This window comes from Melampsora larici-populina, assembly GCF_000204055.1.
Source record: "Melampsora larici-populina 98AG31 unplaced genomic scaffold MELLAscaffold_33, whole genome shotgun sequence".
NCBI classification, from domain to species: Eukaryota; Fungi; Basidiomycota; class Pucciniomycetes; order Pucciniales; family Melampsoraceae; genus Melampsora; species Melampsora laricis-populina.
Window position 1 is genome coordinate 430,831 of NW_006768797.1, and position 8,945 is coordinate 439,775.

General features: G+C 43.6%; 3 protein-coding genes across 3 annotated transcripts; 1 reads left to right on the forward strand and 2 right to left on the reverse strand.

The window, feature by feature from the left end:
* Window positions 1-468: 468 nt before the first annotated feature.
* On the forward strand, window positions 469-2,783 carry MELLADRAFT_89852 (uncharacterized protein; the record flags this gene model as incomplete). The annotated part of the gene is made up of 9 exons (XM_007412811.1): window positions 469-516; window positions 596-956; window positions 1,056-1,081; window positions 1,165-1,201; window positions 1,268-1,489; window positions 1,574-1,990; window positions 2,070-2,218; window positions 2,290-2,654; window positions 2,744-2,783. The coding sequence occupies 9 exons, from the start codon at window positions 469-471 to the stop codon at window positions 2,781-2,783; spliced, it is 1,665 nt and encodes a 554-aa protein (XP_007412873.1).
* A 2,501-nt stretch (window positions 2,784-5,284) lies between these two features.
* MELLADRAFT_108954 (uncharacterized protein) lies at window positions 5,285-7,148 on the reverse strand (the record flags this gene model as incomplete). The annotated part of the gene is made up of 3 exons (XM_007412911.1): window positions 5,285-5,298; window positions 6,230-6,625; window positions 6,698-7,148. 3 exons carry the CDS (start codon window positions 7,146-7,148, stop codon window positions 5,285-5,287), a joined length of 861 nt encoding a protein of 286 aa, XP_007412973.1.
* Window positions 7,149-7,622: 474 nt separating this feature from the next.
* Window positions 7,623-8,554, reverse strand: MELLADRAFT_89853 (uncharacterized protein; the record flags this gene model as incomplete). The annotated part of the gene is made up of 2 exons (XM_007412910.1): window positions 7,623-8,386; window positions 8,455-8,554. 2 exons carry the CDS (start codon window positions 8,552-8,554, stop codon window positions 7,623-7,625), a joined length of 864 nt encoding a protein of 287 aa, XP_007412972.1.
* Window positions 8,555-8,945: the final 391 nt, after the last annotated feature.

Genomic DNA, 8,945 nt, shown 5'->3' on the forward strand with positions numbered 1-8,945 from the left:
ACTCACTCCAAACCTCAACATAAGACAAATCGGTCTTGATAACATAGCCCCCTTTTGCCTCAATATTTTATTGCTTCAGCTCAAATATCGGAAGTTCCATCTAGACATTTACTTCTTTAACCGGCTGGCCCGATTTCCCTTGATTGTTAAAATATTGTTCTTCACACATAGTTGTGCATTATCTTTGCACCCCTTTCTCATCTATCTGCTGGTTATAACCAGATAGACTTTCCATTCGTTCAGATTTTCAGTTCTTCCATCCGCTGTGCAGATTTCTCTTTATCACTGTCAATCAATCATCCCTAGTCCTCGCCCAGAATTGTGCAGTATCTTCGCATCACTTTCCCATCTGTCCGTTTGTTACTGATACAACTGTATGTATTGTATGACCGATGGCCGAGGGATCCGTGGCAAATCTCAGAAGTCGGGTACTACGCAGTTATAACACTGCTTCGAAAGATATTGGAAATGATATTACAAAGTCAAGGAAGCGAGCAATCCCAATCGAAGAAGAAAGTAAGTCACATGTGTGTATAATCAATTATTTCTCTAAAATCTTTGCTGAAATTTGATAACCTTTTGTTGGACAACAGAGGTCGTTGATGATGAGGCGTGTGGAAGTGTTCAGGACGTTGTGAATTCGGAAACCCCTTTGGAAACGCCGCGCGGAAATCTCTTGAAGCTTCTGGATCAGCATATAATCAAGAAGAAAGCAAGAGCGTTGAAGAAACCTGGCAAGAAGAAGACGGTCAAGCAATCACACAGACCCATCAGGAAGAGACCTCCTATTTCACCTTCCGAAATCGATCATACCTATGCTCCAAGGCCACAAGACGTGGATTATGATCAATACACTGATCAGCAGCTACGGGAACTGGTTGGCGATGTTGGGCTAGATGCTGATGGGTTACCAAGAGCGGAACTGATCAAGACATGTAAAACCTACCAAGACTTGAGTAAGTGAATTGTTCGGCTCAAAATACATGTTCAGGAGCTATACAACTCACTCGCTGGTTAGTTGTTCTACCCCCCGTTTTACCCTCCTTCACATTTAGGACATCACGGCACGCTCCTTTGGACGGTAAGTGCTGAGACTTCTCTGTATTGTGCTTGGCTTACATGTTTCAAATTATAGGCGAATCAATTGCTGATGAAACCACCAAGTCAGGTAAAAGAAGTGTGCCTATAGCTGTTCCGGCAGGTGTGTAAATTGGCTATGTCAGTATGAAGTCATAGATCAAGCTTATGACAATTAAAAACTTTTCAGATTCAACCTCCGATCCCAAAAGTCTCCCTTTACCTTCTTCACCTCCTGACACGCAACCTTCAAATATGAATGACGATGTACAAACGCAAGATTCGACACTCGATCGTGACAATATACCTCCTATTACGCGGGGTGATTCAGATGTTGGCAATAGAGATCACAAGATTCTACAAATAGAAGGCTGGGCTACCATTGGATCGCCGGTTCACAAAGCTCCGGAAGGTAAGTTATGAAGTTTGTAAATGTTGTATAAAACGTTATTCACCTTATCCACTCTGTCACATTCCTAATTTTTGCCCGATGCAGAAATACCTCTACCCAGCCTGGAACACGGGCGCCTGTCCTACCCACGACCCCCTCCAACCGTATTAACGTCACACCAAAACTCAGCTACCTCCAAGGGTAAAGGAAAGTCGCGAGAGGAAGATGATCCAGATGATCATGACTGGGATCCATCTTTTCATGCTGAAGAGTCTGATTTAGAAGGTTCCGATCTACTGGCGGGGGAGGCGGATAGCGATACCAATGATTCAGCTCAGCCTACTTACCAAGGTTCTTCTAAGGGTCGATTTCAAATGCAGCAAGGAACTGGTAAATCAAATTCATCACGCAAAAGCGCAAAAAAACACCCACGCAAGGCTGCGAGTCCAAAATCAATGTCTGAATCCGAGAAACAAAACCAAGGAGATGATCAGAGTCGGGAAAGTATGCTCGAGATGATTCGTAAGTTGCTTCTCAAATCATTGCCTATGACATTGTAGTTTTGTTTTATTGACTCACCTTTGAATCATTCAATGACTAGATGAACTACGAGATGCTCTGAACAAGACTAACCAGCGACTTGAAAAATTGACTGAAGAGGTTAGGATATTGAACCAAGTGACTCAGAACAACATAGATGAGGAGCAAGTCTCGGCGAAAAAGAAGAAAACACGGGGTGGTCGTATTTCTGTAAGAACATTTGTATCTCACACTGATCAAGATTGAATATAGCTGCTGGAATATTCATGCCTGTCACGCAGTTATCCGTTCGTTTTCATATAGATACTCTTTTAGGTCTAGAAGAAAGCAGTCCCTCACTCCCTGCGCCTGCCACACTCAATGAAAAAGAGTCCTGGATGTCTGACTTGGAGATCGGACTCGTGAATTTCGATTTGGATGTTCTAGACGAAACTATGGAACCACCCGATCTCAATTCAACTGATTATTCCGGGCCACGGCATAAAGATTCAACACCACAGCAAATTTCTATCATGCAACAGATGATGCTCGCTGTAGGGGTATCAAGCTTTCGACCAGATTTCGGTCAAGCGCCAACTTCAAAAGACAACAAGTGGCTGTGGGATTTAGCCTTCAAGATTTTTATCAAATTGGTGGAGTGTGGTGAGTATGTCGGGATATCTCTTGATGCTCCAAACATTTCTTCAATCAAAAAGGCTTTTGAAACACGTGTTCAATCTCTTATGAAACGGTAAGTGGTATAAAGTTTACCTTTGGAAGTCCACATTGTGACTGATTCTGTTGCTCATTTGATCGAGCGGGCTTGAATCACTTCCAGATTTCGTGAACAGAGATGGGATGAAGCACAAAAAAAGAAAGCTGCTGATGCGGTTAGGCGGAACGCACGAGTACGATATGTGAGCTTCATTGAAGGTGTTAGAGGCTGTGACTCCGTCACATCTCAACTTTGTAAAACTGAATGAAAAAACACTCTTTCCGCACATAAAACAGCTGAAAAAGTCGCGGGAGAAGATTGTGCTCTCAAAACAAGCTTTATGGCCACTTTCGGTTATGGTTCAAGATTGCTGTAGCGATGATGAGACGGATCACGAGGACTGTCAGGATGAAATAGCCACACATGTTTCTTCTGCTGTTCATATCCGAAAACTGAGGTGGCGTAGTTCAGCCTCACAACATGTTTTCACACGCTTGGACTCGTACAAATCAAAAATCGAAGCTAGCACACCGAAAAGGAGAAGGTCAACAGGCAGTACACCATCTCCTACTGGCCGACCGTCTCGACTCAGAATCCGATGTCAAAATGCACGCATAAGTGATGCTAATGCACCTATAGGTCTTTCTGTCGATTGCTACTCACAAGAGTGGCTACAGACCCTTTCGCGTCTGGAACGCAGTCAGTTGGAAATGAAGCCCCAAAGTGTGCTATCTCAACTAATTCCAATTGTAGATTCTCTTTAAATTATCATATAAGTTGTACTTTTGCTCGAAAGCTTGAAAGATCATGGGAACAAGAAGCAGGCTTATTCCAAATGTAGAATCTCTTTAAATGATCATATACAAGTTGTACTTTCGCTCTAAAGAAGATAATGGGAACAAGAAGCAGGCTGATTCCAATTGTAGATTCTTTTTAAATGATCATATACAAGTTGTACTTTCGCTTTAAAGAAGATAATGGGAACAAGAAGCAGGCTTCAAGATAAAAATTTGTTATTCTTTATGTGCTATTAGCGTTCCATACATACTAAAGCAATTGTAGCGAGTTTGAGGTCTTTATGAAGCTCCCCCGGTTGATACATCAACCACGAACAGTGTGCAATCACTTCATCCAACCGAATGACTTCTTCAGCATTTGTTGACCACATCCGTAAGTGTGTCTGCACATCAGGTTCCCTGATATGTGTGAATGGATTGTAAACTCCTTCCTTGATAGATGGAAATATTTGAACGCGAAGCCACGTTTCAATGACTTGTTCTTCTGGTTGTGGGCTTCTGCGGTGGGTGAAGATACTGGAAATTCGTGCAAATTGCATCATACTGGTTGATTGTGACTTGAATGCAATTATGCTGTTATTCATATTAGCTTTGACGGTGGAAAAGGTCACTTCTTTATGCAACACATGATTGTGAATCATAGCGCGTGCAGGACACACCGCAAACCCAGCGGAGCCGTCTGTTGTGTACAAAACCCATAGATCGGGAGCCACCCATTTACAGTGCTTGGTCGCCTGTTTGTTCAACCGTTGAATGAGAAGCGTCAAAGACTTATTGTCCAATGCTTGAAGCTTGGAGTTGGAAGCCTTCTTTTGAGAAGGCTTCTTGGGCTCGAAATAAGCTTGTACTCGTGAATTGAAAGGTTTAAGAGATTCTGGGAGTTTGTCCTCTTGTAAGAGTACAGAGAGATTCCCCGCGCGACAAAAGTTTTTGACAAACATGATCTCCAATTCCCCTACAGATGTATTCAAAGGTTGCATATTTAGATACGAAATGAACATTGATCATAACATTTGGATGAATGAGAAGAGAAGATAGACTAACCCTGGTGATTATTATGAGTACCCTTGATGATATTACCCATCAAGCGTTCATATGGGAAGGACCACCAAGAGCGAACTGGCCCAAAGTTTTCAAGACAGTCGGCTAAGTGGATTGCCATGTGATGGTTCGGAGCAGGTTGACAATGCTGAAACATCTCAATAGATCCTTCCAGGTACTGTTGGATGTGGTGGCGATATCGTGATATTATGTCCATATTGAGCTCCCTTTTTAAAGCTAAATTGACAAGGGATACCAAATGACAAAAGTTTTTTAAGAGTGATGTTTTGATGTGATCGCGCCCAGACCAGAGAGGGATAAGGATGAGTGGCAATTGGATGGTGAACAGGTTTCGCCATTCATCAGCTTTCAGTTTACCAAAAGAAGCTTTACCAAGTACAGGAATAGCTTGCTTGATCCATGTTGGAATACAAATTCTTGGAAGCAGAAGGTTTATCTTGTGTAGCATTGTACTATCCAAGATGATCTCATCAGAGGGCGGTGGCATCCATTTTCCACTCCACTCAGCGTCAGCAAAGGGATTAAATTCGGGATCACTCGAAGCAGTGTCATCATTGAAGGACTCATCCAATATGTTCTCTTGGTCTGAGTCCTTATCCTCCACGGGGGGTGCCTTGCGCGAGGGCTTTGGACTATGTTGTGTTTGAGAGTGCTCGGCGAGTAGGCTCATTAATTCCTTGGTGCTGATAGCCGGGGCTTCTTCCTCTTCGTTCTTCTCGTCTTTCATCGACCAGAATCTTCGGCAGTGCCAATTAAGCAGGCCGAGCAATAAGTTATGCATAGAATCGACAACGTGATACTTGGAGATATCCCAGTATTCTAGTTCTAGAAGAACCGAATAACGAACACCATGACTTTTGAATATTTCGGAACGCTCTTCAGAAGTCAAGGCGTCTCGTGCTTGATATGCCCACAGTCGGTGCTGCTCACATGTACTTAAAGGCCACACTGCTTGATTGAAGTTTTTGATATCTTTTTTCTGGAGTAGACAAAATGAACAAAAATGAGTGGCAGTTGCACTAGGAAAGCCAAGAGAACGCCGAACCGCCGGAATATCTGCTATAAAAGGTAGTAGAGCGACCCTTATGTGTCGTCCTTTTTTATATAGCCGTGTTCGAGAAAGGGAAAGGCCTGGATTCCACAGCTCTTTCAGCTGTGTGACTACAGGCCTCAAGATCCAATTCATCTGTTCGAGAGATGGCTCACGTGGCCCTGGAGCAATACCAACGAGAAATATGTTTTCTCTACAAAAGCAAACCCGTGGCGGAAGAGTGAGGCAGACCAGGACAACAAAGGTGATGGACGAATGGCGGCCACTTTGTTTGTTCCCAAAAGGGTTTATCCCATCAACAAACATCCCGAACGTCAGATTTCCAGTCTGAGAGGTGAACTGATTTCCATCTGGTCCCCGAAAAGCTTTCCAGAGCTTTGATTGATGTATGTCAGAAACCATATCTTGCGGATCAAAAGGCTTTGAAGATTGTTCCAAACTCTCATCAAGCCACTCTTCAACTAATGGCCGACAAAGTAGACGAGCTATCCACTCCGAAAGATTTTGGAAGGCATACTTCCTAACAGGCTTATCCCGGCCTCGTGCGAATTGAACCAAGAGTTCTCCACAAGTCTTTTCCAAATAATTGTCTTCTAGAATTGGTGGTGTTGATGCACCTTCCGGATCTTCAGATATGCTAGGCGCTCCAGGGAGAACTGCAACACGATGGGTGCAGCGTTTAGGCGCGGACGCTAATGGGTACATTGCGAAGCATCCCTTGCAACAGTTTACAAATTGTAGGCACGGGTCAATCTCGAGCCACCCAATTACAGTGTCGACGGTTCTAGGGATCTGATTCAAGACTTTCGCTTGAAGGGGCTCAAGTTGGCCTGGTGAGACGTTTGGAAGAAGGCCATGAGTCAGAGCGAGCTCAATTGTGATGCGTTGGGCATCCAAGAGCCAAGAAGCAGTGAACATCGAGGCGTGTTCGAATATACTGATTATCGCAGTGGTCAAAGCCACATGAAGACAGACAGGATTGACTTGTCTCAAATTAAAAGTAAAAAAGTTTGCTGTGAAAATTTAAAAACGAAATGAGTCAAAAGTCATCTAAGCTGGGTGAAGCATTATAATTAGCAACTCACTGGTATTGTAAACTTCGATCCCACCTTCCCTCGCAGTGTCTATGGCGGGGCACGTGCGAGAGCTTTCCAGGATAACATCCTCGTGATGTTCTCTTGAAGACCGATCAGGTACTTGAGCCACATCCGCAGCTTCTCCTGATCCAGAAGGGCTTGGTTGCGAAGCTGGACTTACACGCAACTCACGCAGAATCTCGACCAGATGATTGTCTTGTGACAATGACCCAAGGTTGATATCCTGGAAAGAATGTGCATCAAAAGCATCTGATGTTGCAGCTTGAGCGATGTTGCGTAATTCCGATTGTTGATGAGCCTCATAAGCCTCTGGGCTGAGTTCGACACCTTGTTGTGACAAGCCTTGTGCGTCCAAGTAAACGCCAGATTTGCAATTGAAAGCTTTGCATGTGCATACTTTTCGACGACGCTCTCCAACTTTTTTGTTCCCTCGAGGCATTTTTAAAAAAATTATTAGACGTGGGGGAAGTGACGAGTAGACTTTGATATTTAGAGAACTGGTAGCAACGAAGTGCTTATTGTAGTATTATATTTTGGATATAGTTAAGAATATATGTCTTATCAGAGCTGGGATGTGGGAAGTAGGAACACGCATCCGGCATAAGAATTCCAAACGGAGTGCAACCTATTGATCATTGACTCATGAATGAAATGGAGCGCTCCAAAACCACAACTCATACAAAACATGCCATACTAAAAATAGGCGCCAACACTAAAGGATTGATAGTGATACATGATACACAAATCAGAAGAAACACAATCAGAGACCTTCCAAGAGAAGATCAACTTGATGTAGGACCGAATATGACACTATATGTCACAACCAAAATTGTAGTCTAGTGAGTAACTGACAAAACCAATTCAAGACATGATGTTTTGAGATACTCACAATCAATTCTATGATAGTTCAAGTTCAATTAGCTTCTTTGTCTATGACAGCATAGTGAAACCCAAGGACAGGGGTGCGCTCAGGGGGGAGATCCCCTTCGATAACAAATTTGATGTAGAGATCGATGAGACATGAGGGCCTCAAAGCAATTGAGTACACGAAGATGTGCGGAGCATATACTTGCAGAGCATGTCGAAGCTCTTCTACTGTCTCGCTCTTCAAGCGATCTTCTTTCAGGTAGCGAGGTTGCAGACTGAACTCCGGTTTTTTTGGCAAGCGAAGATCCTTATCAACCTTGGCTTTGTAGAGCCAAAGGAGTTGATTGATTCTGGCGATGTCGGGTATCAAGAATTTGCCCACTTTCTTCAAAATAGCACCAACTAACATCTGTCGAGTGGTCTTTCGGCTGAGAGGATCAAAGTCCACAGTTTCGGGTGCATCCGTGTCAATTGGCTCCGGTTTTATAACGGGTGGTTTGATGTACGGAATGATTAAAGGCTTCACATCATCTTGAAACGCCTTTTTCAAGGCGGTTTTGTTGTGGTTCGGGCGAGATTTCGTCTTGGGGTCGAAATGATACAAGATAAGATAATATAGGACATTCTTGATCTTGTTACACTTTTCATCGAAGTCGTGGTCGAGGAAAACATGCAAGTCATCTGGTAACGAGTGGACCTTTGCTGCTACGTCATCTCGCACAAATCCCCCTGCTGCGCTTGGAGGGACTTTTGGAAAAGTCTGATCCTTCACGAACTGCGTATTTGGTTGAGCAGAGTTAGGAACTTTGCCTGAGGCAAGTAGAAATTAGTGAAACGGGTTTTATGGCGAGATTCATCCAAAACAGATCAATACAAACCTCTGAGCTCACCTTTGGTATTAATCTCAAGTTGTTCGTTTGAAGGGCTTGTGGGTCCTGAGCTTGTGCCTCCGGTGCTTTTCTTCCGTCCCTTGCCCATGTTCGACCTGGATCGAGAAGCAGAAATCAGACCATCAACGTACGAAAGAAGAGAATTATATAGGTGTCCAAAACTTTGAAGAGCATACGAGGATGATGAGACTTGGGCAAATGAAAAGAGAAGACAACTGACCTTCAAAAACCAGGATCTTTGCGTTACGAGATGCAGAGGGCTATCAATTCAACTCAGAAACGGGGGCAATCGTGGTGATCTTATACCTTTCACTTGTTACATTTAGCTACATGTAAACAAGCAATAGCTGTTGTCAAAACGTGACAACCTCGAGTGTTGGCATCAGCGTAGAACGATGAGTGCCTTTCAGTCTGGCGAATCATCAAGTCCCTTTCTGGATTTCTTCTTCTCTGAGGGGAAGATGATCTGTTGCCGGCTG